The sequence below is a fragment of the Fistularia commersonii genome, chromosome 11 (assembly GCF_037954325.1).
Source record: "Fistularia commersonii isolate RoL2024-O1a breed Wild chromosome 11, RoL_Fcom_v1.0, whole genome shotgun sequence".
NCBI classification, from domain to species: Eukaryota; Metazoa; Chordata; class Actinopteri; order Syngnathiformes; family Fistulariidae; genus Fistularia; species Fistularia commersonii.
Genome location: NC_141294.1, coordinates 19,879,470 through 19,905,861, shown reverse-complemented (window position 1 = coordinate 19,905,861; position 26,392 = coordinate 19,879,470). Strand labels below are relative to the sequence as shown.

Below are 26,392 nucleotides of genomic sequence, written 5' to 3'. Positions count from 1 at the left end.
TAGTTGGAACGGTGGTCTCATGAGCACAAGATGAGTTACAGTGATGCAACGTGTAATTCTGGGAGCCACGTGACAGCAGAGTGGAGTGTGATTAAAACAGAGGAGGAGGTAGTACGGTGGCATGTTTCAGTGCCCCTCCTCCAGGCGTCCAGGGAGACGAGGCTCACCGACCTGAGTGAAAGCAACTGACACTGGAATTAACAGAGGGCTGTTATTCTGTCCGTCATGGCTGACGTTGCCATGACAACCTCCTTTCCCCTCTCCCGGCTCATCCTTCCCAACTCTCCCCCACCCTCTCATTATCATGCAGGTTAAAATGTCTCGGCCCTCCTTCATCGTGTTGTCTCCGACATAACTCTCCTCTCATCTCTTCTCACTTCCTTCTTTCCGCTCCTCTCTTCTTCTCCTCTCCTCCCTTCATACTCTCCTCTCTCCTCCTTTCTGACTTTTGTCCTTTCCTCTCCTCTTCCCTTTTTTCTCTCCTGTCTTCTCATTTTCATCCTTTCCTCACGTCTTCCTTTCCTTTCCTCACTTCCTCCTCTCTCCTTTCCTCTCATCACTTCCTTCTTTCCTCTCCTCTCCTCTTGTCACTTTCTCCTCTCCTCTCCTCTCCTCTCCTCTTCTCTCCCCATTTCCTTCTTTCCTCTTCCCTCCTCCCTCTTTTCAAATCCAATCATCTTGTCTTATCTCCCTCCATCTTCTCATCCATCATCTCCCCTCCTCTTCCATCTATGCAACTCTCCTCTCCTCTCATCTCCTCTCCTCTCTCCTCTCCTCTTCCATTCCATAACATAAAATTGTCTTCTCCTTTACATCCTTTCCTCACTTCCTCTTCTCTCCTTTTGCCTCGTCACTTCCTTCTTTCCTCCACTCTCCTCTTGTCACTTTCTCCTCTCCTCTCCTCTCCTCTCCTCTCCTCTCCTCTCCTCTCCTCTCCTCTCCTCTCCTCTCCTATTCCATAACATATAAAATTGTCTTGACTCCCCTCTTCTTGTCACCCATCATCTCCCACCTCCTCCTCCTCCCTTTCTCGCATCCAGACCTCATGAGAGCTGTGTGGCAGCCATAGCCTCGAATCAAATTTACCCCTTCACCTCCATTAACCCCCTAGCCGTCCAGCATGGAGACTAAAAAAACAAAAAAACGTGACTCCCCTCACTCCAGTTTCTCACCCTCTCTCTCTCTCCTCCTTAACAGGTGAGTGAGGACTGGAAGTACGTTGCCATGGTGATCGACAGGCTCTTCCTGTGGATCTTCGTGTTCGTCTGCGTGTTCGGCACGATGGGCATGTTCCTGCAGCCGCTCTTCCAAAACTACACAGCCAAGACGATCAACATGCCTGGCTGACCAATCGGAGCCCTCGGAAAAAACCACTGATGGACAACCCTCCCCCGGCCCAGGCTGGGGGCGGGGAGAGTGTGTGTGTGTGTGTGTGTGTGTGTGTGTGTGTGTGTGTGTGTGTGTGTGTTTGGGGTCCGGTGATTTGTGGCGCGTTCGGTGTTCGGATTTTTTCGTGTCAGTGCGAAACCGGCACCAGAACTAGGAAACAAACTGACGGTTTATAGGAACGTTTTTTGCAACAAATTCTTGTATGGACGAAGGAAAAGCATCTTCCTCTTTGCCACATCTGCAGTTTTTTTGTCCAGATATCCAGTGGACCTTTCATCCTCATCTATTTCTTCCAGAGGACGGGGATGGGTCCCTTACCTCCCTTTCATCCGCCCCTTTCCTCCGGACCGCTTGTCAATGGCGGACATTGCAACGCCTTGCCGGCACCACTGCTGGGTTTTGGTCGGAGGAGAGGGGACGACCTTATTTTCCAGAAAATGATATTATCGGTCTCTGTATTACCCGCAATTTCTTTCTTGTGTCGTCATTTGTGCGGAGAAAAAAACAATAAAGGGGTGGGGGTGGCCCTGAGGTTGCGATGCCGTCGCCCACTGTTGTATGATTGTACGGATCCATGGAGAATGTGACAAAGAGGGTAGAGCACACTGACGTCACACTGAAGGAGTCGCGGACGATGAGGAGGCGTATGGATTTTCGTAGGGAAGTTGTCGATGTTGGGGTGGCGTCGTGGAAGAGGCCATGATCGGCGTTTGGAGGGAAGACGTAACGTGTAAATAAAATCTCAGAAGGACGAAGCATTCTTCCAGGAAATTAATGTTTGATGCGATGAATTAATAATTGATTTGCGATTTTACTTTTTTCTGTCATTGCTGAGATATTCAGGTCAGAGGGAGCTGGTGTCCCCTCTACTCCTCCTGCATCTCCTCTGTAATTCTCCTCTCTTTATCGACTATACTCTTTTTTTCCCTCCAGTCTCCTGCATCGCTGTCCGCCTCATTGCCATGTGCTCTGTTCTCCGACTTTATTATCCTCTCTTCTCATCTCATCTCATCTCTTCTCTCCTCCCTTTCCTCTCCTCTGCTTTCTGTTCGTGCTAGTGTGTGTGTGTGTGTGTGTGTGTGTGTGTGTGTGTGTGTGTGTGTGTGTGTGTGTGTGTGTGTGTTGACAGTACCATGTCAATGAAAGGGGCATATGTCTCCCTTTCTCGCTCATTCCCTTCCTTCCTTCTACCAGTCTACCGGCAAGCTCCCTCCAATCCTCCTCCTTCTCATCCACCTCTCTCTGATTTTCATGCAAAAAACGCGCGCACACACATTTATGAGAAGGAACTCTCCTATCTTTTGGTATGATGCGTCACTCCCGCTACTCCGTGACAACGCTTAGGAGGCTTTTTTAGCCCGACGGATTAAAAATTCAACAAACAAGAGGAAGCTGTTAAAGATTCAGGGTGATTGACAGCGGAGGCGACGCCTCGCCGTCGGACTTGACGAGACGATTACGCTCGCAAAGATCTCCGAATTTTAAAAAAGGACGGCAAACATGGCATCCGTGTAGTAAAGAAGAGTTTGTGTCTGCGTGGAAAAAAGGAAAATTGGATTTTGAATATTTGTTCATGTTTTTAAAAGAAAATATGTCGGACACGAAGAAGGATGACCTGTAAACGCTTGCAGATTAAGTAGATTATTCCCGTCTGATATCCGAGGTCATTCACCAGATTTGTTTTGTATACTTGGTCATGATTTTCATTTTTACTCCTGTTTTTGTTTTCATTATATGTTCAGAAATTCATATAATAGAAACACAACACAAATAAACAAGTGTCTCCTGTAACAGAACCAGGGGGTTGATCCCAGGTTTTTTAAGACCAAAACAAAACCATATTCGATTAAATTATATTCAAATTGTTGACAAGACTGAGTTATAAATCTCTAGCTCAAACATTGCAAACTTGAAGGATAGCAAAATTACGAAATTAATTGGGTTGAAATATTAATTAATTGCCTTGAAAACTTAAAAACTGGCTATCATAACAACAGGTAAATATCACCGAGGAATAATGGGGAAAAAAAGTTCCTCTTGTTTAATTGTATTTCCGACCTTTAGCCTTTTTTTAACTTTAGCAGATATTTGTATTGCACATTTTGGACCTGGATGCAAACATTGCTTTGGACCATCTGGTTGGTTTAACTTTTTTTCTTTTCATGTCAGATCTATACACCGATGCACGCACACGCGTGTGTACCTCAGACTGTGTGGCCACAATGTCTCTGACGGCAATAATAAGGGATTTTCGACAGGAAAAACACAAAAGAAGATAGAGTCATCGGTCACTGTTACTCGTCAGTCTGCCAGAGGAAAGCGCAGCTCATTTCACACACCAGGGGCTTCCCTCTGTCTGTCTGACCTCTGCACATTCCTCCCCCTCCCCTCACTTGATCTTCCCATGATGCTCCTCCTCTCACACCTCCTTTTATCAGATCTGCATACCTTAACCAGTCCAATAAAGGCTGTAGGTTCAGATTCAGACAAGTCTCTGGGTTTTTACTCTTCGTCTCGCACACTTGTTTCGATGGACAAAATAATGTCTGCTATAACCACCTCTAGTCACCCCATTATCCTCTCCTATCCTCTCCTCTTCTCCCCTAGTTTCTTTCTCCACACTCCCTTTCTCAGTAAGCCCCCCCATCCTTTCACCTCTCCTTTGCTGACCACCAGATCTGCACACCTTATCCAGTCCACACACATTCGTCACAAAATGGGTATTTCCCAAACTTCCCATTAATCCCCCACTACAGGATGGGATGAAAGAATGAAACATTTCCTGTCTTTTTAATATTGAGGCTGCTTGGCTTCCCTTTTCATAAATGTTCACAAAAATGGGCACGAACACATACATACACACACTGTCTTGCTCAAGGAAACGGTGCTCTGAAACAATCGTGGGTGTAAAGCGCCCCAAGGTCACATCACACGGTTTATTCTGCAGTGAAACAAGGAATTTAGGTATTATGCGCCACCTGATTGCAATCGCAATTTATCTCACCGGACAAAAAGAGAAAGAAAACCCTGACGCCCAATATATCATTTTTATTGAATTTGTAAAAGTGACAACGTCTAAACACTACGGTATTTTAGAGGTTAAAATCTGTGATAAAACATTTTTGGCGTCTTTGCAAACATTTTTGCATAGACGCCCACCACCACTTACGGAGACGATGGGTTCATTTTCATGAATCATAGATTTATGTTACTATCAAAGGTGTTATACCCCCACCACATTTTTTTTTTCGAGAAAATGTACTTATACAGTTAAATTAGTCCACACTACCCACATGAGGAAATACTCATTCAGTGATCTTTTCTCATTGACGGATGTCATTGCCTTTTGCTGCCACTAGTGGCCGCTAGATGATATATATGAGGACAATATATTTGGGATTAAGGGTAAACGATAGAGAGAATAAAACAATGATAAATAATATGTGGAATATGATATGTATAACATTTTGATTTTATTATTAATTATTATTATTATTTATTATTATATTATTGTTATTTTCGAAAGGTATTGTGTGAGGTCTAACTTTTGGATTTTGCCTGCGTCTGCCATCCACAATGTTGTTTTCAATACCTTCTTGTTCTAAGCCTTCAGATGTCAGAGAAAGGAAACATTTAAGGCCAGATTGCTCACCGATTATTTTCTTTTTTTGTTATTTTTGCAAAACTCTGGCTTTGTTAAATATCTTTTTAACATATGTGTATTTATTTATTTATTTGTTTGTTACTTTTATTATAAATCTGTGACTTATTTCTTTATTTTTTCCATTGACCTATATCTTCTGTTATATTTTCAGTTTATATTTTTTATTTATTTATTTTACCTTTGTTGTTAGTTCACTATAAATACCGCCAGTCTCCCTATTAAGACAGCGGTTTCTTCACAATCAGCAGATTCCTGAGCCCCTGGTGATTTAATTTCCCCATAATAGACCAAATAGTGAGTCTCACTGGATGCTAGGTAAACCTCTGACCTCTTGGAGTCCCTGCACAACCTTCGTTCACCTCATTCAAAACATACCATGCTCCCATTTTGAGGGGCAAAAAAAGAGAAATTAAAGCACTGAAATTCAAATAGTTTGTGAACCAGGGTTAAAGTAACATTATAAAACATAAGGGCAGCACGGTGGCGCAGTGTTTAGCACTCGAACCTCACAGCAAGAAGGACACAAGTATTTCTCTGTGGAGTTTTCTTGCTTTCCTCCTGCCTCTGGTATCCTCACACAGTCAAAAAAACCATGCAAATATTAATTGGAAAAAGTGGAAAATTGCCCAGAATGAAACCTGCCTCTCATCCAATGACAGCTGGGATACCCTTCAGCATCCATGCAACCTCGATTGGAGGATAAGCAGACTGAATAGATAACAACATAATAATAAAAAAATGTTTGCCAAAACGCTGGAAAAAAAATACACCTTGGTCTGTAGCGACCTCTGGTGGTTGAACCTCTTTAAGCTCCATATTGAAGCTGTTCTACTTGTTTTCATTTTCATGGTTGTGTTTTTGTGCGGAGGACCCCAGCCCCCTCCACGAGAACCCCTTAACCCCACCCTACATGTATATACATACACACAGACACACAGACATGTATATACATACATATTTCCTTTCGGCTGCTGGCCACAGCAAATCACCTCCTCATTCTAACCCTATTTTTCTGAATCCTCTCTTTCACTACATCCATAAATCCTCTCTTTGGTCTTCCTCTAGTAGGTATGCAGTTGATATAGTCAGGTCTCCCTCTGTAAGTTGCAAGTCCTCCCACTTAGAAATCATGGAGGGGTCTAAAATGTTCATCATTGGTGCATTACCACTGTTAGAGACAGAATTTTAAAAAAATCGGGAATCACATTGTATGATTTTTTTTAACAATTTATTTGTAAATTACAGTGTCAAATAAGTATTTGATCCCTTGAGTCAAACAATTTTAATATTTGGTACAGAAGCCTTTGTTAACAATTACAGAGGTCAAATGGTTCCTGTAGGTCTTCACCAGGTTTGCATACACTACAGCACATTTTGGCCACCCCTCCATACAGATCTTCTCTAGATCTCCCAGGTTTTGGGGCTGTTGCTGAGCAACACAGAGTTTCAGTTCCCTCCAAAGATTTACCATTGGATTTAGGTCTGGAGACAGGCTAGGCCACTCTAGAACCTTGACATAATCTTACGAAGCTAGTAGCACTTGGTTTTACTGGTGGTTTGCTTCGGGTCATTGTCATGTTGGAAGACCCAGCCACGACCCATCTTCAATGCTCTGATTGAGGGAAGAAAGTTTTTGCCCATTGTCTCATGATACATGGCCCCACTTATCCTCTCCTTGATACAGCACAGTTGTCCTGGCCCCTGCACTGGAAAACACCCGAGAGCATGATGCTTTCACCCCCATGCTTCACTGTAGGTATGGTATCATTGGGGTGATATTCATCCTTCTTCTTTTTCCAAACACAGTGAATGGAGTTAAGACCAAAAAGTCCTATTGTGGTCTTATCTGACCACAAAACTTTCTCCCATGACTCATCAGGATAACCCAGATGGTCCCTGGCAAACGTCAGATAGGCCTTGACATGGGCTTACTTAAACAGGGGAACCTTCCGTGCGATGCATGATTTCAAGTTATCACGTCTCAGTGTATTACTGATAGTAGCCTTGGAACGGTGGTCCTGGCTGTCTTCAGGTCATTGCCCAGCTCCTCCCATGTAGTTATGGGCTGATTATATTATTTCCTTGCATTGTCGATACCCCAGAAGGAGAAAGCTTCCTTTGGGCCCACGTGATCTCCACTCCCTGTAGCCTCACTGTTCCTCCCTGTAGCCTCTCATTCACACACATATATTCTGTCTTACTGCAAAGCTCCAATTCCAGCATCCGTCTACCAATATATTCTCTATCCCTCCTCTGTACATGACCGAACCATCTCAGTCTGGCTTCTCTGACCTTCTCTCCAAAACATCTAACATGTGCTGTTCCTTTGATAGACTCATTCCTGATCCTATCCATCCTTGTCACAACCAAAGAGAACCCTCAACATCTTCATCTCTGCAACCTCTACTTCTACCTGCTGTCTTTTGGTCATTGTAACATCCAGCCAGCATACATGTCCTGCACCAGACTAACATACTTCTCTGCCACTCCAGACTTCCTCATACAGTACCAGACCTCCTCTCCTGGCATCCTCTTATATGCTTTTTCTAGGTCTACAAAAACACAATGCAGCTCCCTCTGGCCTTCTCTGTACTTTTCTATGGAGGATTCTCAACGCAAATACTTCGCCTGTAGTTCTCTTCCTAGGCATGAAGCCATACTGCTGTTCACAAATGCTGACTTCTGCTCTCAGTTTAGTTTCCACTACTCTTTCCCATAACTTCATTGTATGGCTCATCAACTCAATCCCTCTATAGTTGCCACAATTCTGCACATCCCCTTTATTCTGAAAAATAGGCACCGTCACACTTTGTCTCCATTCTTCAGGCATCTTCTCACTCTTTCTGTTGAATAATCTAGTCAAAATATCTACCGCTGCCTCTCTTAGACACATCCACACCTCCACAGGTGTATCATCAGGACCAACTGCTTTTCCACTCTTCATCCTCTTCAATGCCTTCCTCACTTCACTCTTACTAATTTGTGCTACTTTGTGGTATACAATAGTCCCCTCTTCTACCCTTGCCTCTCTTTCATTTTCCACATTCATCAGCTCTTCAAAGTACTCTTTCCATCTTTCCATCACTGTTCTCGCATCTGTCAATACATTTCCTTCTCTATCCTTAATCACCCGGACCTGTTGTACATCCTTTCCATCTTTATCTCTCTGTTTCACCAACCTGTAAGATCATTCTCACCCTCCTAACTATCCAACCGAGCATACAAGTCATCATACACCCTTTGTTTTGCCTTTACTACCTCTATCTTTACCTTTCGCCGCATCTCCCTGAACTCCTGTCTGTTCTCTTCAGTCCTCTCAGTATCCCACTTCTTCTTTGCTAACTGCTTTCTCTGTATATACTCCTGCACTTCCTCATTCCACCACCAAGTCTCCTTATCTACTTTCCATCCAGATGACACACCAAGTACTCTTCTACCTGTCTCCCTGATAACACTAGCTGTAGTTGTCCAATCATCTGGAAGCTCACCCTGACCACCCAGACCCTTTCTCAACTCCTCCCTGAAAACCATGCAACACTCCTCCCTTTTCAGTTTCCACCACTTTGTCCTCTGCTCTGCCTTTGTCGTCTTCATTTTCCTTGTCACCAGGGTCATCCTACAAACCACCATCCTATGCTGTCTGGCTACACTCTCACCTACAACTACTTTGCAGTCACTGATCTCTTTCAGGTTACCTCGTCTTTAAAGATGTAGTCTACCTGCGTGCTCCTACCTCCGCTCTTATAAGTTACCCTATGTTCCTTTCTTTTCTGGAAAAAGGTGTTCACTACAGCCATTTCCATCCTTTTTGCAAAATCTACCATGATCTGTCCCTCTGCGTTCCTAACCTGGATACCAAATCTGCCCATCATTTCTTCATCCTTTCTATTACCTTCACCAACATGTCCATTGAAGTCTGCACCAATTACCACTCTTTCATTTCTGGGAATATTCTGCATCACTTCATCTAACTCATTCCAGAACTTCTCCTTTATCTTCAGATTCGCATCCCACCTGCGGGGCATACCCACTAACAACATTGAGCATCACACCTTCAATTTCCAGTATCAGACTTATAAGTCTATCTGACATTCTCTTCCCCCTAGGACCTTCCTAACAAACTCCTCGTTCAAGATAACTCCTACTCCATTTCTCTTCTTGTCAGTACCATGATAGTACAACTTAAAGCCTGCTCCTAAGCTTCTAGCCTTACTACCTTTCCACCTTGTCTCCTGGACACACAGTATATTCACCTTCCTTTTCTGCATCATGTCGACCAACTCTCTACCTTTTCCTGTCATAGTCCCGATATTCAGAGTCCCTACTCTCAGTCCCAGGCTCTTTCCTTTCCTCCTCTCTCCGCCTCCGAACACGCACTCCTCCTCTTCTTGTTCTTGTTCTTCGACCCACAGTAGCCCAATTTCCATTAGTACGCTGTAGGTCATCAGTACCAATGGCGATCGTTGTTAACCCGGTCCGCGACCGATCCGGTATGACATAGTTATGGTTGACTCACATGTTTGGTTTTGGTGAAAGTTTTACGCCCGAAGCCCTTCCTGACGCAACCCTCTGCATTTATCCAGGCTTGGGACCAGCACAGGGAGACACTGCTCCGTGCCCCCCCAAGGCAGGCTTGGAGAGACATGGGCCAGGCATGAAGCCATACTGCTGCTCACAAATGCTGACTTCTGCTCTCAATCTAGTTTCCACTACTCTTTCCCATAACTTTATTGTATGGCTCATCAACTGTATCTATAGTTGTCGCAATTCTGCATATCCCCCTTATTCTTAAAAATAGGCACCATCACACATCGTCTCCATTCATCAGGCATCTTCTCACTCTCTAAGATCCTGTTGAATAATCTAACCAGAGACTCTACTGCTGCCTCTCCTAGACACCTCCACATCTCCACAGGTATATCATCAGGATCAACTGCTTTTCCACTCTTCATTGTTGTACTATCATGGTACTGACAAGAAGAGAAATGGAGTAGGAGTTATCTTGAAGGGAGAATTTGTTTGGAATGTTCAGTGTCAATGTTCTGTGTTCAGTTAGGGGTTCAGTGTCTTGCTCAATAACACTTCGACACATGAGGAGGACCTGGGAATCCAACCAGGCATGTTCAGTTCCAAAGACAATTGCTCTACCTCCTGCACCACGCCGACCCTAATGGTAGTTAATTGCAGAACACACACCTCTCTTGGGACACTGTTTAATTTGGATGGTAACTTGTAATCAGCATAATCACATAACGTTGAGATGTTATACCCCCCCCCCCCAACAGAACCCATTAATATAAACAAAGACAGTTCCAGATTTCTGACAAGTTGATAAAGAGAATCAGTTTTTCACATTTACTTTATGATGGAATACTATTTAATTACTTCACAGTGATTGAATTGAATGGTTAAATAAATATCAACATTTGAGCCATGTTGGCGTCTAGGCTGGAGTATAGATATAAACTAATTAGTGACGTTTTCTTGCAATATTTGATGTTGGCAGTTGATCAATGTGTTGATGGAGTTCTTGCATTTGCTCACTTTTCAAAATGATTTACAGCATTCTGGTCATTTTTTTGACATGTCGCCATGGAAATGCTACACACTTATGCCCTTAATTCTGTCTCATCGTTGTATACCACAATAATGTAGGGCTGGAAAATGTCCAAGCCAGAAAATCAGACAGAAATGAGACATGACATTGCCAAAGAAATGAGACAATTGCACAAATGAGACAATGTTGCACAAATGTAAAGTCCTATGCGGACTAGCAATACCAACGACCAGGATTGTTTAAAATTACTTGTTTACATTCTCATGCCACAAACAAATGCTTTGCTGAAGCCATAACTGATTTAGCCATTTAATTTAATCACTGCAATGGAATTGAATAGTATACCACAATAAGGTGAGATGTAGCGGACAAGTGAACAAGTGGGAAACCTGATTAACCCTCCTGTTGTCCTTGGGTCAAAATGACCTGCCACGGTGTTGGACACAGGGTGTATACAGAAAATGAGGACAACAGGAGGGTTAATAAAAGGAAATTTTAGCACAACTATGACATTTTCTCTGGATGAAGTAATAATTTTAAGAAATAAATAAAGATAAATAAAGACAGAAATTACATGTATAGTCTTATACAATCTTACAATCAGACAATCAGACCCCCCCACCCCCACCCCCACCCCCCAACTATACAAAAGCAAGGCAACAACACCTGGCTAGGCTCACTATTGCCAGGGCTAACTTTGACAAAATTAAGAAAATAATCTGGGCATTAGCCGCCACTTGAGCAGCCCTTGGGCCTCATGTGTATCCCCAAATCCTGGCAGCAGCAGGCGGCCAAGTTGTGATGGCCACAGGCTTAATTTGCCAATACCAAAACACACTGGTGGGCCGTCAGGGCCTGCAAGGCCTTCTCTGCTGGCCTAAAAAAATGTCTGAATCAAATTAAAATTTGTCCATGAATACTGTTCACTTCCTTTCATAGCTTTTCTCCTGGTTGTGCCGCTTCCAGACATGCATTTTCATACTAAAGCTTTTAACCAATCACATTTCAGCCATAATCTGTTGCCAGGCAGGGTCTGTCTGGGGGTGGGGGGTGGGAGGGGGGCTGCAAAATAGGTTCTGCAAGCCCTTTAAGCATGAAAATAAGTGTCGATGGCGCTGTTGCTTCAACCAATCAGATTTTGAGTGTGCTACATCAAAGCCTTCTAGCATGCTTCAGCAATGTCAACTATTCACACCCTCTGATTGCATAGTCACAGAGTGGACAAGTGTATTAGCAAGGAGAAGCATATTAGTGAGCTGTGAACGGAAAAATAGTTGTGTTTGTTTAATATCGTTTTTTTCAACCCACATTGGCTACAGGAGGAGAAGAAACGGATTTAGTTACTAATATATTGTTAAAGCGATCTTCTTTTTGAAGAAAAGCTGGACATAGTAAAGAAAGGTCGGGCAACCCCTAACCTCGCGAATCTGTCACAATCAGGAAAAGGATTTGTCCCACATTTTCAAGCCACGAACTACGACCAGTACCCGTGGCTCACAGGCTCCGAGGTACACTCCAAATTGTATTGCTGGGAGTGCTTGGAGCCAAAGCACACGGATAAGCTCTACGACAGAATAACTGAACTCTATTTGAGGAAAGAAAGGAGGATGGATTTTGTCTACAAATGATCAAAATTTTTGTGAACAAAATGCTGCTATTTCCCTAAATAGTACAGCAAGTTTATAAGGTTATTATTGGTGTTTTTTATGTGTCACAGCTGTTGGTAGAAAGGCATTTACTGTGGCTACTGTCCGTTTTTGTGGCTCCCGCCCACAAGACCGGACTTTTGTTGTCTCGGTGTGTTCAGGAACCGATCAAGCAAGAATGGTTTATTATAGGTCAGGAAATACACTTAGGAGATATCCCGGGCCAGAAATATCCTGAGTTAGAATGAATGCCACTCTGAGAGGATCGTTCTCCCTCTGGACACCTGCTGAGACGCGTCTAGCGGATGTGCAGGTGAGGAGGTTCTGGCCCCGAGTCGAGGAGGTGTGGTCATTTTATACCATCGCCTCAACGGTCAGGTTTATTTCCTAGTAAGGACTTGTTTTAAACACTCTTGAAATTGTGGCACTTGGGGTGCTGGGCCGCACCCTGGACAAAGCCACGGGTGTCAGTGGAAGAGTACACAGTTGGGCATCCCTTTGCCATCACGTGATGTGCTTCGCTGAGCGAATTTTAAGACTACACGGGTTATCTATCTGCAATGCACCTCCCTTTATACTGCATTTCTGCATAATAAGATGTTTTTTTATGGCCATAAACTAATTATTGGGGGGTGGATTGATTCCGAGCGCTACTGAAGGCCGGGGTGTAAAATGCACAGCCCGCCACTGCCAAAACGCAATCCGTTGTGCACTTGGCAGGCAAGGCTATTTTTTCAAAAGCAGACCTCACCCGGGGATACCGCCGACTGCCTGCCCGCCTGCTGGATGTCCCCAAAATGGCAGTAATCACCCCTCTAAGATGTTTTGAGCTCCTGAGAATGCCATTCAACCGTAAGAATGTACAAAATCATTCCAGTACCTCATGGACTCTCCTGAACAAGTCCTGCCTTTCCTGTACATGTACCCGGACAACATCCTTGTTGCCAGTGCTGCCATGGCCAAGCACCTCACCCACCTGCAGTTTTTCTTCAAGCGTCTCAGCCTGCATGGATTGATCATCAACCCAGCCAAGTGGTCATTGGGGTTGACCAGTACTAACTTTCTGGAAGTCACCAAAGAGGGGGCCGTGCCACTCCCATGTAAGTTAGGCATGGTCCAAAAATTTCCACAACTGGTCATGGTGACGTCCCCGCAGGATTTCCTGGGAAAGGTAAACTTCAACCCCCCCAACACTTCTCCACTGATGTATCCCCTGTACAAGGCCCTAAAGGGGAACGTGCTGAAGTTTTGGTGGAATGGCTCACAGCTATGACTACTTTGGCCAAAGTGATAAATACTGGCAACACTAGGAGCCGCTTCCACTTAAGCTTCTGTTCACAACAGCAGGGCACACAATTTACAGTTTTCGTCAATCCCAAGTTACTGACATTCGCAATGGCTAACGTGTCAGAATCATGGTCAGCCCACTAACAGCAACACATCCCTTTCATCTCAGTATTCAACAAGGCCAATCTCATGCCACTGCTGGGGCTGTCCACCTAGGGTTTGGCTACAGCCAAAGGGCAGCCAACGAGACCACCAAACCCAGAGCTGCAACTACTGGACTACAGTTGGCTGATGTTGCTTATTGAAAGGGGTGTTTCAAGGAGTTTCTCAGATGTAAAGATGGGCAGAGGTTCACCAATTGGAAATAGGTACAATATGAAATATGGGCATATGAGATTTGCAAATCATTGTATTCTGTTTTTATTGAAATTTTTCCACTGCATCGCACATTCAAACTTTTGGGGAATTGGGGATGTACAAGTCAGACAGATTCCCTACAGGGCCCTTTACACCCCCCTGGTGCCCAATGTATGTCCCCTGCAGCACGTGCACCACATGCACGTGGCTTAACTTTTATTCTCTTTGATGTGTTTTTATCTATTTATTTTTTCTTTAGGTAGGGTTAAGGGGGTACTCGTGGAGCGGGCTTGGGTCCTCTGCACAAAAACACACAACAATGAATATGAAAACAAGCACAAATCAAACACCAGTGCATGCATGCAAGGTGAGTGAGCAACAGAACCTGCTCTGCAACCTGCTTTCTCTTTCCAGACAGTGGTGATGTATTTATTTATTTATTTTTTAATTTATTTCAATTTTGTTTTTTCTGTTAAGGGAGTGGTGCTCACTTCTTCTTCTCCTGCTTCACATTGAACTCTAGGAAGAAGTCGTTGCAGGCCACAGTCAGGGCGCCGACCAGGATGACAAACTCTGTGAAATCCACCTCCCCATCGTTGTTGGCGTCCAGATCGCCCATGATTTTGTCCACTGCATCCTTGTCCTGAGCATTCTGAGGTCGGAGACAGGAAATGTATAAACTTGCGGGATAGATACCACAATAATTTTCAATACAGTTAAAAACTGGGGCCTTTTTCTGAGGATCTAACAAAGTTATTTGGGGAAAATGCAACCATGTTTCCCAGACCCAGAGTTTTTTTGGGGGTGGATTTTTTTTTACATTTGCCTTTCTAAATGGGGGTTATTTTTGAGACATTTACTTACTGATTATTTTTGAACATTTTATCTTTTTTATTACTTTTTTGGAGAATCTTTTTGGCTCTTTGAATTGATTAGTTGTACCAGATTTGTTGCTAAAACGAAAACAAATTCTGAATTAGATATTGGGGCATGTTTTTTGAGGGCATTTCCTGATTATTTTTATAATCATATCTTTATTTACTTACAATTTTTTCATTTTATAATCAGATGGGACAATGTCTTCAGAACAGTATTAAGCCTTGTAAAAGGTCTCATCTTGTGTTTAATTGTAGTTGATTTTATGTATTTATGATGGTTTTTAACAGCGATTTCGCCATAACCCTCACCCACACTGCTCACCCCAAGGTAGCTCCCCAGCTCTGACACCAGCATGTCCTTGAGTTCGCCCTTGCTCAGCGTGTATTTATTCCCTTCCTTGCCAGAATACTTGTGGAAGGTCTGGATCAGCAGCTGCATTGAGGACTCCAGGGTGGAGCTGTTGTCAGCGAAAGACATCCTGCAGAGAGTCGAGAGAGTGCCGATGTGAGAAATGTGTCTGGAAAAACCCTGTGGTGGTCTTCACCTCAGCCTCGTCTCTCTGTTTATATAATGTCCCTCCTCCTCTCTCTCCTCCTTCCTTCACCCTGACCTCTCCCTCATTGTCGCCTCTCCCCTCTCTTTCTCTCTCTCTCCGCGGCCCAGTGAAGAAGGAGGGCGCGGTCAGTGGCCCCGGTCATGTGATCTGGCTGATAAGCTTGAAACTCAAAGCCTGTGACTCTCATGAGTATGTTCTTAAAAAAAAATGGATAGATAGATAGATAGATAGATAGATAGATAGATAGATAGATAGATAGATAGACAGACAGACAGACAGACAGACAGACAGACAGATAGATAGATAGATAGTTGGATAGATAGATAGACAGACAGACAGACAGACAGACAGACAGATAGACAGACAGACAGATAGACAGATAGACAGATAGACAGATAGACAGATAGATAGATAGATAGATAGATAGATAGATAGATAGATAGATAGATAGATAGATAGATAGAAAATTAATGGGAAAAAATATAACATGGAAAACATTTAAATGATAATAAAGTCAGCATCTACAGAAAGCTTATGGAAATACAACTGAAATTAATAGTACAAGACTACAGCCCGAAAACTATGGACTGAAAGTACAACTATACAGTAGTAGTGGAAGGGATATCTCAGTGTCTGAAAGAAACTAATGTACGAGTTGACATATACCTGTTCTTTGTAAGTAAAGTTTTTGCCCGCATCGAAAAAATAGGCAAATTCCAAAATTTACCTGAATGACTGCTGGGCGGCTGGCGAGCGAGATGATAATGAAATGAGGGGGCAACTGGTCAGGACCACAGAGACGATCCCAACTTTTAAAGTCCTCCCTCACTCCACCCATCTGTCCTCCTTTTTACACCGAACACCTGCCATCTCCTGAAACTAACACCTTCCACTTCCACGCCCCACCTGAGCGCTCCTCCTCTCAGATGGCACAAAAACAAGTGTGCCATTGTAAAGTTATTCTTCTTTTCAGAGTACAAATTCTTTTATAATTATTTGTGTATGATAAATGCATGTAAACAGTATGTCCAATGTCACACTGGTGTGAATTGACAGGAAGTCAGTCAAATTCTGAAATACATTGCCAGGTATAGCCAAAATCATGCAATACCTTCTTTACCAATTACCAGAAACAGCCTCTTGTTTTCACAGCATTATGGGAAAGTGTCTTGTGATCAACAGCTGAAGAAACAAATTAAACTTCTCACAAATCAAACTGATATTATATGATTTTTTTTTCTAAACTTTATTTCAGTGTGTTTGTGTTGCTGACCAAATGTTAACAAAAAAAAAGAAATAGAAAAATAGCAAGTAGAATAAAGGAGGATAGAAAAAAGGAAAGAAAAGGAAAAGGTTAAAACTGTATGTTACAATAGTTTGAATAAAAAGCAGAAATCAGAACTTATAGACTTTGCTGGTATTCCTTGTTTTAACACCGCATTTTACTACTGGGTGTTTAATCTGGTATTTTGCTATCAGGTCTATGTATTTGCAGAATTTGGCAGGCATGTAGCAACAGGCTGGTATTGAAAGGGTGAAAGGATTGGCTTTAGAAGAGTTATATAATCATTGCTTTTGAATGCAAAATGTGTTTTTTACAAACAAAGAAAAATGGTAACTGTATGTACGCCTTTTTTGTTACTGTGTTAATCTTTCTGAATTACTCCTTCACTAAACAATGACACTATTTACTTTTCCTGACCAAACCCAGTGGTGGTTTGGGTGTGTGTGTGTGTGTGTGTGTGTGTGTGTGTGTGTAAATACATTACATAATGTGGGATATATACATATCTATCTAAGTTGAATTTGTTATATATGCTTAAGAATGTATATGTTATGTTTACACAGCTACATATATTTGAAAATCTTAATATGTACATTTTCGTACATATCACTTGTGTATTCCTTCTCTCTTGCTGTCTCTCTCTACGTATGCAGAAGTGAAATATAAATCTGATTAGAATACACTAATGAATGCAATTATTATAATTAAAAATGTGTATCATTTCTACTATTTTATGCTCATTGATTTTATTTTTGTTTTATAGCATTACATTATATTATATTATATTATATTATATTGTGTGTCTCCTGATGCTGCAAGTCTATGCATCATATGTAAATTTGTGTGTCTGTGTGTGTTAGTGTGTGTACTTGTGCACTGTGTTGCTACGGTGCTCGATAGGATGCGTTCATTGGGCATTGGGATCTTGTTGCACCTGGAGGGAGCCACAGCTATAATTGGCCCCCACAGGGTGTGGATGAGACAGCCAATCAGCTGACAGGAGGTTAATCTCTATGTAGGTAAAAAATTAAACACTGTAAATTAAGAAAAAATAATGTATGCACACGTGTAGGTGCGCACATGTGTGAAGATTTCTCAAAATGTAGATTTCAAGCTGCTATTTTTTGTGTTTTATTTTAATTCAGCTTATATTGTCATTATATTGCATTACATTTCATTCTATTTTATTTTTGTATTTTTATGCTATTTCAATAAATGTGTAAGTATCCATACATTTGTTTTGTTGAATTAGTAAAAAACTATCTCTAAATTGCTTAGTTTAAGATCTGTGTATATATATAAGAACATTCTTACATGTAAATAAAGTAAAATTTAAATATATATAAAAAAATGTTTACATTTCAATATCAAAGACAGGGCCTTTTGTGATTGTGTGAGTATATATATATATATATAGAGAGAGAGAGATACATTGATATAAATATTACTGATGTTCAGGGTCATACATAGAGAAGTCAGAAAGTAAATAATAAAAGGCTCGACAGGTTTGCATTTCATTTATTTGAAAAATAAATTTCAGTTTGTGTCCATCGCTCTCTGGCTCCCCCCAGTACAACACAGGCCACACTACCACTACCAGCAGGGCCACAATGATTTTTAATTCATCTTTTTTTAATGTTTTTGAAAAAGAAAACTCTTTTGGTAAAGAAAAATCATAATTTATCAGGATTCAGATTGTTTTTTTTTCCTTTCTTTTAATATTTATTTACTTTCCCAAAAATTGGCTTCAAGATTTTTATTTTAAATCAACTGAAAAAAAGGCATTTCTCTTTAACAATATAAAAACAACAGATGACAAGCAAAAAGAAATATTAAAATCTGTAAGTGATGTTATTAAAAAAAGGAAATTAAGGACTAATCTACTGGGACTTTAAAAATACAACAAGTGGATTGACTGGATAACAGAGATTAGAAGGCTGAGTTTATGAATATAGCATAGCTAAGCAGGCTAGAAATTAAACGTTTTACTGAAGCCGCCAGTGTCAAGGCATCTGATTGACTGATGAATTTATGACATGGCAGCAGCAGCGCCACCACCCGTCTTGCTCTGACTGAGGGAATTGGCCAAGTAGCCAATCAGGGTGAGGTATTCCTGGAAGCTGACTTTCCCATCGCTGTTTTCATCCAGGCCGCGCTGCATCTCCTTGATGGCTGAGGAGCTGTTGGTGTCCTGGAGCCAAACCATGGGAAATAACAAAAGAAAATTAGTTTTTGTTTTGATGTTACTGATGTTACGGATCTTTTTAGGTAACTTTTTGAGCACAATTTTAATGTTCAGTGTGAATTGGCAATACATTTATTGCAAAATATGGGTACAGTATTTTTCAATTTATTGTGTTGTAAGGTTGCTCTGGCATTTTATTCCAATGTCTAGATTTAAATGTATCCTTTTTGTAATTCGGTGTGTTTTGATGTTTTGTGGATTTAATTACAATTTTAAAAAATGCACTTTTTTAATTACGGACATTTTACAGCTTTTTGTGGATTTAATTGTGACTTTTAGTTCATAAATGTTTTTAACCAGATTTAATCAGATTATTCTGGCATTTTATTGCAATTTGTTAACCTAAATATATCCTTTTTGTAATTCATTGTTTTCATAATTTGTGGATTAAATCACGATGTGAAAAAATATGTACCTTTTTAATTATTGTCATTTTATAGCATGTTGTAGAATTTATTAGAAGTTTTAATTTTTTATTTATACACACAGACACACACACTTTTTGCTTTTTTAAAGAATTTTTAGTGAATTTGTCAATTTTAGTTAAATATGTATACATGCTATTGACCTTCGACTATATATCTATATAATCTATCTATCTATATACTGATAGACAGACAGACAGACAGACAGACAGACAGACAGACAGACAGATAGACAGATAGACAGATAGACAGATAGACAGATAGACAGATAGATAGATAGATAGATATACACGCAACCACGGCTCCTTACCGCCATGATACCACCCAGCTGCTTCTGCACCAGTTTTTGGAAGGCCTTCCCATCCAAGCTCTCCTTCCCCCTGGAGACGCTCAAGAAGGAGGTCACCACCGTCTGAATGGCTGATTCCATGTCTGGGGAGGGGATGTGGAGAAGGAAAGGGTAAATGTAATATGTTACAATGCACTTCCTCCTACAAACCCCCTCGTAGACCTCCACACACACACACACACACACACACACACACACACACACACACACACACACACACACACACACACACACACACACACACACACACACACACACACACACACACACACACACACACACACACACACACACACACCTCCCTGTTCAATAAGTGAGCACCTTCATTGGTGTCTTTCCGGACTGACAGAAATGTGTATTTTGTCAAGTTAAGCTCCTCTTCCACTCATCTGTTCGAATGAAAAGTCACTTCCTTCTTTGCGCCACATTCCTGCGATTAAACGTCAGAGACGGGTAACTAATTCAAACTAATTTGATCCAGAGGCTAATTCTGTGTTTCCCCTCCAGAAACAACCTCAAGACTTCACACTCAAGGAGAAAAGCATGAAAGTTGAGTAAAATAGAAAAGTATGGTTGGATGAGTTTTGAGAACCTTGGAAACGTCAATGACATTGTAAACATTGGAAATATATAAAAAAAAAGGAATTAAGTGATTGGGAAATGTTTATACTCAGTTGATTTGAAAGAATAGATAGACAGACAGACAGACAGACAGACAGACAGACAGACAGACAGACAGATAGACAGATAGACAGATAGACAGATAGACAGATAGATAGATAGATAGATAGACAGATAGACAGATAGATAGATAAAACATTGAATCAAATGGTAATCATATACATGTCATTGATGTCGAGGCCTTTTGTTAAGTAATACTAGAAGCCGCTAAGCCTCCCATCTGACACACACGTCACACCTCAGTAGTCGCGCAACACCCCTGCCTGCAGCGGCCTCACACAAACACACACGCACATACACACACACACAAAAGAAAACAAAGGAGCCGCAATTAGGACCTCTGATGCATTAACCTAATTAGTGTGTCAGTGAGAGCAGAACGCACAGACCCCTGGCTTGAGTTTCATGAGTCCCGTCCATGTTAACACACACGTGCACGGACGCTGCCATGCACACGCACGGTGTCAGACATTTGGTCAGTGGTACACAAACCTTTTTCCTCCAACATCTTTCACCATCATGCGGTTCATTGATTAATTTATTACAATACACTGTTGAATCCAGTGGGTGCATCTCATCCTGTCTGTGAGGGGTTTCAGGCTTGTCTCATTTTTTACAGATTTTTCTATTTATTGGGTTTAAATTGACGACCATCTATTAGTATTATTTTCCCATTTATATAATATATATATGTATATAATATTTGCAGTTTTTTATACAATTTTATTCAAAGCATAATTTATCACTAATACTACAGCAAAATCTTGCGGATTTTGCTATATTTATCATGTGAAATCTACCAAAGTTTAAGTCATTTTTTTGAGGATTCCTTTTTTCCCTTTCTTGCAAAATATTCTTGCTGATTTTTTGGGTTGAAATTTTTTTTATTTTCTGATTATCAACAATTTCTAGATTTGATTCAGTTGACCTTTGGCCTTTATTTCCCCAATTGATTCAACATGAACAAATGAATCTGATGAGGAAAATTAGTACAAATAAATCAAAATAAAAAATGTATCCAAAACCTCAACAAAATAAAATAAAATCCCAAGTTTTTCTTGAATATTGAGTAAAATAAAAGCTATGTCCTTCCAAAATACAAAAATAAAATCCTTCTTCCCCTTCAGTAAAAAAAAAAAATGTAAATGTTAATTCTTTCTTCGAAAATACTTTTACATGAAATATAATGTAACATAATAAAATCCTAATTCTTTTCCCCAAATAAAATAAATTTAAAATCTAAATTATTTCTTAACATTCTGTCTTGACCCAAAAAAAGATAAACTCATTTATCTTAATAATAAACATCAAATTAAATCCTAACTCTTCCTTGTAAATGAAATAAAATAAAATAAAATCTGCAAAACAATCTGCATCTCTGTTAATAAAATTTCTTTTAACAGTAGGTTTCATATTGATCTCACCCCACCGTCTAGGATCATTAATAGATTGGGACCTGTCATTGATGGCCAAAAAACACACACACACAATCCTCCATGGACAGGACATGGACAACATATGTTTGATAAACTCACCCTCTGCGAAAATGTCCTGGATTTTATTCACTGCTGGAAAATATATCTGCATTGTATTGTTTTATATAAGTGTATATTGCAAAAATTCATTGCAAGAGCTGTACTGTAATGATATGTTTATTTGAATCAAAAATGGAAGTTTTGTTTTTGACATAATTTTTCAGGCAAATTATCTTGTGTCAAATTTTGTGGGAGCTGCAGGACCCTGGTATACATTTGACTAAACAGAATAAGATTTTTTTCCTGTGGTCTTTGTTTGTGTTTCTGACACTTAAGGCTTGTTTCAAGTCACGTCATGAAGTTCACAGCTCAACAGGTCGTGACCTGCCTCCAAACACAAACCCGTTGTACTGGATCTTTTTTTGAGGGAATTACTTTCTATAACGTTGTGGCGTTTTTCAGTTACTGTTGCAAGAAACCAGCAGAGACCAGTTCCAGGAAGTCGCAGGTGGGGGCTGCAGCATGAGCACACAGGAAATGGATGGAAGCTTCTAAGCCTTATTTTTAATAACAACTATAGTCCAACATTGAAACCATCAACTCAGCGGAAAGATGGTGGAAATAGAAAAAAATATATAAACAAGAAAATTGAATACAACCTAGATTCCAATTACTAGATCATGGAAAAACAACCATACAAGAAAAACCCAAAAGAAGAATTAAGGAATTGGATTCAATGCAGCAATATATGACCTTCAATTTAAAATTAAAAAAAAAAAAAAGTAATTGAGAAGTTGAATAAACAAATAAATAAGGCTCAAACAATATATAATTTGACTTAGTAAGCGACGTAATCATAAAATTATGGCAAACATCAGAAAAAAAATCTAAAATTAATCTAGTAAAACGCATGATTGATAAGGACGTTGTAATCCAGGCTAGGTCCACTTGACCGGATCACTTCCGGACAGCCGCCACCGCCCCGACTCCATTACGTCACTAAACATGGCTGTCATGACATGAACAATTAATACCGTAACACCGGCCGCAGTTTAACGCAGTACCGCGGACAGTAAAAAAAAAAAACCAATATAATAAAAAAAACGTATCCATCCGCGTCGGTGGTCACGGCAGCAAAAGAAGAGGTGGTGCGCAGTTGCTCCAGTGGCGGAGGAGGATGGAGTTGATGAGGGGGCTGTTACTACAACGCCGGTAATTTGTCGGAGACACCACACTAGCGGATGAATAAATAATGCCGGGACTCCGGTTTCCCTTCCGGCGTATTTAAGGAAAGGAGGTATCCGTTTACTGGGTAAAACCTGATCCGGCGCGCGCCCGCGATTTGTAGAGTGCGTCAAATTTATTTTTATTTTTTTTTATATGCTGTTATTGAAATCAAACCTAAAAAAGGAATGGCGTGGGAGGTAAAAGGAGGAGAAACCTACCCTGTTAGTTTTTTTTGTAATAACTCCTTTTCCCCAGAACTTCTTTGTCTTTTTCTTCTCCTCCTCGTCGGCGGGACCCTCTTCTTCCTCAACTCAGCCTGTGCGCGGATCAGCCTGGGACACGTATCTTTTCCGTGATTTAACTTCGCAACACTGCCAACTCTCTCTCTCTCTCTCTCTCTTTAACAGGGCGTGTGCTTTGGGGAGCAGGAATGTGTGTGGGAGGGGGGGTCCGACAGCTGCTTTTATTTTATTTTTGCTATTGTTATTTTAAGCCATAATAACAAAACGTGAATACTCGTCACTAGTGTCTTATTTGTATATATATTTATTCATTTTTTAGGGGGTTCATCCAAAAACAATAGTTGCGCCTGCGCCACACCCCGAAAAGTTTCGTTGCCAACGTTGAAGGACCCTTTTTATTTTATTTTTTTAATTATTATTTATCAATTTAACATTTTATTAATATAATATTGTATTTGGAAATCCAATCCCCCCGTGCGTGCGTGCGCGCTGCAGGGAAACAAACGGAGCTGCTTCCTGAACGCGTTGGCTGGTATTCCGTTAGGGTTTGGTATCAGAGACGCATCTGGTGTTTTTTTTTCCTAATTAAAAATAAAAATAAATTCATTTAATTATGAAGACTGAAAAAAGCTGAGGCTCACGTCCGCGGTTTTCTCCACCAATCAGTCAACGTTTGTCGAGAAGCACAACGCACGCTATTTGTGGAATCCTTCACGCGCGCCCGCCAGCTGACCAATCAGCTGCCAGAATTCGGGGAAGCTCAGCTCTCCGTCCTGGTCCTCGTCCAAGGAACTCATGAGTCGGTCCGTGGCCGCGGGGTCAGCTGAGTTCTAATAGGAAAACAGGAAGACAGTGGGTTTTGCAGAAGACAGCGGGTTTTGTCGCAGAGCCTGTATTTGTCGCCATGTAGTGGCTGATGTGAGTACGACACCAATGCTAAAACCTGATTTTCCACCCTCGGGGGAGCCGCCCTGAGTTACCTCATCCTGCCCCGGTGGTTTGATCCATAGTCTTTGCAAAAAGAAAAAAAAAATATTTAAAGAAAGAAAAAAAAGAGCGAGGATGACTGGAGAGAAAAGACTCTGAATATTTATAATAGAAAAAAACTTTTTACATTGAAATGCTCCTCCAAACCAGACCTGAGGGCAAAGTAAAATTTAAAAATGTCTTACCTATTCATCAGCTAATTTCAGAGTTTAATATTCTCTCTATATGTATTTACATGGATGAATGTTGTTTCTTTTTGATTGTTTAGAACAAAAGAACAAAAGTAGAAAGGAGTCTGAGTCATAGGTAATTATGCCACTGAAAAAGCACCAACGTGGCCTCCAGATGAACATTTCGGGAGAGTGCTGCCTTTTTGGAGGGTTATTCTGTTTTTTTCTTATTCTTTGCCTGGCAAATATCAGATTTAAAGTACTTTTGCAGATCATTTCCTGGCCGTGCCAAAGGTCACTCTCCTCTATCCAATCTACAATTTGCAGACGCCCCTCCCCCCACAGACACACACACAATGAAACAGTACTCCAGCTGGCTGACAGAAAGTCATTATTTCTCATTTTTGTAGTTTCGAAAAAGATAAGGGTGTTCACTGCAACTGTCAGGATACAGAATTGTTTCCCTTTTAATCATAAGTTGCAGACATGGAGTTGGTTATGAGTGGCAAGCGTGACCCCCACCATTGGCCTGGGAGGATGTTCTTTTTTCGTTAGATTGGAGGGTGAGTAAGTAGGTGAGCCAGAGGCCTGGGGTTCCCCGGCGGTGGCAAAGACATCTGGTCAAAACTTCCCCGGGAGCCACCAAGCTCATTTGGAGCAGCTTGTCAAGCTGACATCAAGGATATTCAGCCCCAAAAAGATGTTAATTTAACATTAAAAAGATGCCAATTAACATTCAAAGACATTACTTTAACGTCAAAGGAATCAATGTAACAATGAAACTAATGATCTTTGGGATGTTTCTGAATATATTTAGAAACTCCCCCCCCCAGGTCATTAGAACTGAAGAAGCCTCTCAGATGAGGGGTGAAACATCTTCAAGTGAAAAATAACGAAGATTTTGACAGGTATTTACCATGAACTGGATGACTGAGAACCTCAACAGACATCATAAGACATTGCTTTACCATCAAGTTAATCAATTCAGCATCAAAAAGACATCAATTTGATGTTACAAATGCGTAGATTAGACTCATAAAACATCACTTTAAAATCAAACAACAATTTGCATCAAACAGGTATCAATTTAACATCAAAAAGAAATTGATTGACACCAGCAGATATTGCTTTACCATCAGAGGAATCAATTCAGGATCAAAAAGACATTAAATTAACATTAAAGATAAGTCAACAAAATTCAGAGGACATTGCTTAATCATGAAAGATATCAATTCCGCATCAATCTGATATCAAAAAGATGTCAGTTTAACACTGGAAAGACGTACAATTAACAGAGATGAATTTAACACCAAACTGATGTCAAGTTAACATCAAACAAGTGTCAATTTCAGCTCCAAAAGATGTCTATCTGACATAAACAGACATCAATTTAACATCAAAGAGTTGTTCAAACAATAGATACAGCCCTTAATTTGAAATTAGCATTAAATCAGAAGCCAATGTCACATTGTGGAGCTTTTTGGAAGATATTAAACTTTGAAGATGTTGTTTGTCATCTTCAAAGTTTGCATCTGCTGATAAAATCTATTAAAAAAATCAAATGAATAGGAAATAAGATTGACCTATATGACGGGAGAAAGCACAAAACTAAACATACAAGTCTGTCGCTTCCCTTGATCGTTAACTGGACCAGGTTCTGGAACTCGTCTCTGCTCAGGGTGTCGGACAATCCATCGCTTGCGGCATACGACTGAAACAGGGCCACGATTGAGCCAATGGCCGACTCCATCACTGGGCAGGAAAACACTTCAAGGAAACAACTACGAACAAGGAACGCCTACCAACCTCAACCCAGGAAGGAAGGGAATTGAAAATAAAAATCATCCAATGAGCTATATGATATCACATACAGTTCAACATGAAATTTGTCGGGAAAGTGTAGTAAGACTATAATAATTATTAGGATGTAGATCTATTACTGTTTAGTTCAGTGTTTTTTTTACCCCAGAA

The 26,392-nt window shown here is 40.8% G+C and overlaps 4 protein-coding genes across 4 annotated transcripts in view; 1 reads left to right on the top strand and 3 right to left on the bottom strand.

Moving 5' to 3' along the window:
- chrnb2 (cholinergic receptor, nicotinic, beta 2) overlaps window positions 1-3,879 on the top strand; it is a 35,756-nt gene extending 31,877 nt beyond the window's left edge. The window contains exon 6 of the mRNA XM_086155772.1: window positions 1,198-3,879. Coding sequence (XP_086011898.1) covers window positions 1,198-1,347 — 150 coding nt within the window. The 3' untranslated portion in view covers window positions 1,348-3,879. The remainder of the gene's footprint in view (window positions 1-1,197) is intronic.
- Window positions 3,880-13,950: 10,071 nt separating this feature from the next.
- On the bottom strand, window positions 13,951-16,186 carry LOC147230029 (protein S100-A1-like). Its single transcript, XM_086155771.1, has 3 exons — window positions 16,063-16,186; window positions 15,101-15,257; window positions 13,951-14,552 (listed from the first exon to the last, which is right to left on the bottom strand). Exons 2-3 carry the CDS (start codon window positions 15,254-15,256, stop codon window positions 14,388-14,390), a joined length of 321 nt encoding a protein of 106 aa, XP_086011897.1. The 5' UTR covers window position 15,257; window positions 16,063-16,186; the 3' UTR covers window positions 13,951-14,387.
- Window positions 16,187-18,122: 1,936 nt separating this feature from the next.
- On the bottom strand, window positions 18,123-23,386 carry LOC147230028 (protein S100-A13). The gene is made up of 3 exons (XM_086155767.1): window positions 23,241-23,386; window positions 19,601-19,722; window positions 18,123-18,811 (listed from the first exon to the last, which is right to left on the bottom strand). Exons 2-3 carry the CDS (start codon window positions 19,718-19,720, stop codon window positions 18,650-18,652), a joined length of 282 nt encoding a protein of 93 aa, XP_086011893.1. The 5' UTR covers window positions 19,721-19,722; window positions 23,241-23,386; the 3' UTR covers window positions 18,123-18,649.
- A 444-nt stretch (window positions 23,387-23,830) lies between these two features.
- On the bottom strand, window positions 23,831-26,171 carry LOC147230027 (protein S100-A11-like). The gene is made up of 2 exons (XM_086155814.1): window positions 26,040-26,171; window positions 23,831-24,094 (listed from the first exon to the last, which is right to left on the bottom strand). Exons 1-2 carry the CDS (start codon window positions 26,169-26,171, stop codon window positions 23,960-23,962), a joined length of 267 nt encoding a protein of 88 aa, XP_086011940.1. The 3' UTR covers window positions 23,831-23,959.
- Window positions 26,172-26,392: the final 221 nt, after the last annotated feature.

Bases quoted from the DNA above. Each gene is read 5' to 3' on its own strand.
- LOC147230028 (XM_086155767.1), bottom strand. From the start codon at position 19,720: ATGGAATCAGCCATTCAGACGGTGGTGACCTCCTTCTTGAGCGTCTCC. The intron at 18,812-19,600 runs GTAAGGAGCCGT...GTTTGGCTCCAG, and splicing joins AGCTGGGTGGTATCATGGCG to GACACCAACAGCTCCTCAGC.
- LOC147230027 (XM_086155814.1), bottom strand. From the start codon at position 26,171: ATGGAGTCGGCCATTGGCTCAATCGTGGCCCTGTTTCAGTCGTATGCC. The intron at 24,095-26,039 runs GTATGTTTAGTT...TTTTCCTATTAG, and splicing joins TCAAGGGAAGCGACAGACTT to AACTCAGCTGACCCCGCGGC.
- LOC147230029 (XM_086155771.1), bottom strand. From the start codon at position 15,256: ATGTCTTTCGCTGACAACAGCTCCACCCTGGAGTCCTCAATGCAGCTG. The intron at 14,553-15,100 runs GTGAGCAGTGTG...CTCCGACCTCAG, and splicing joins AGCTGGGGAGCTACCTTGGG to AATGCTCAGGACAAGGATGC.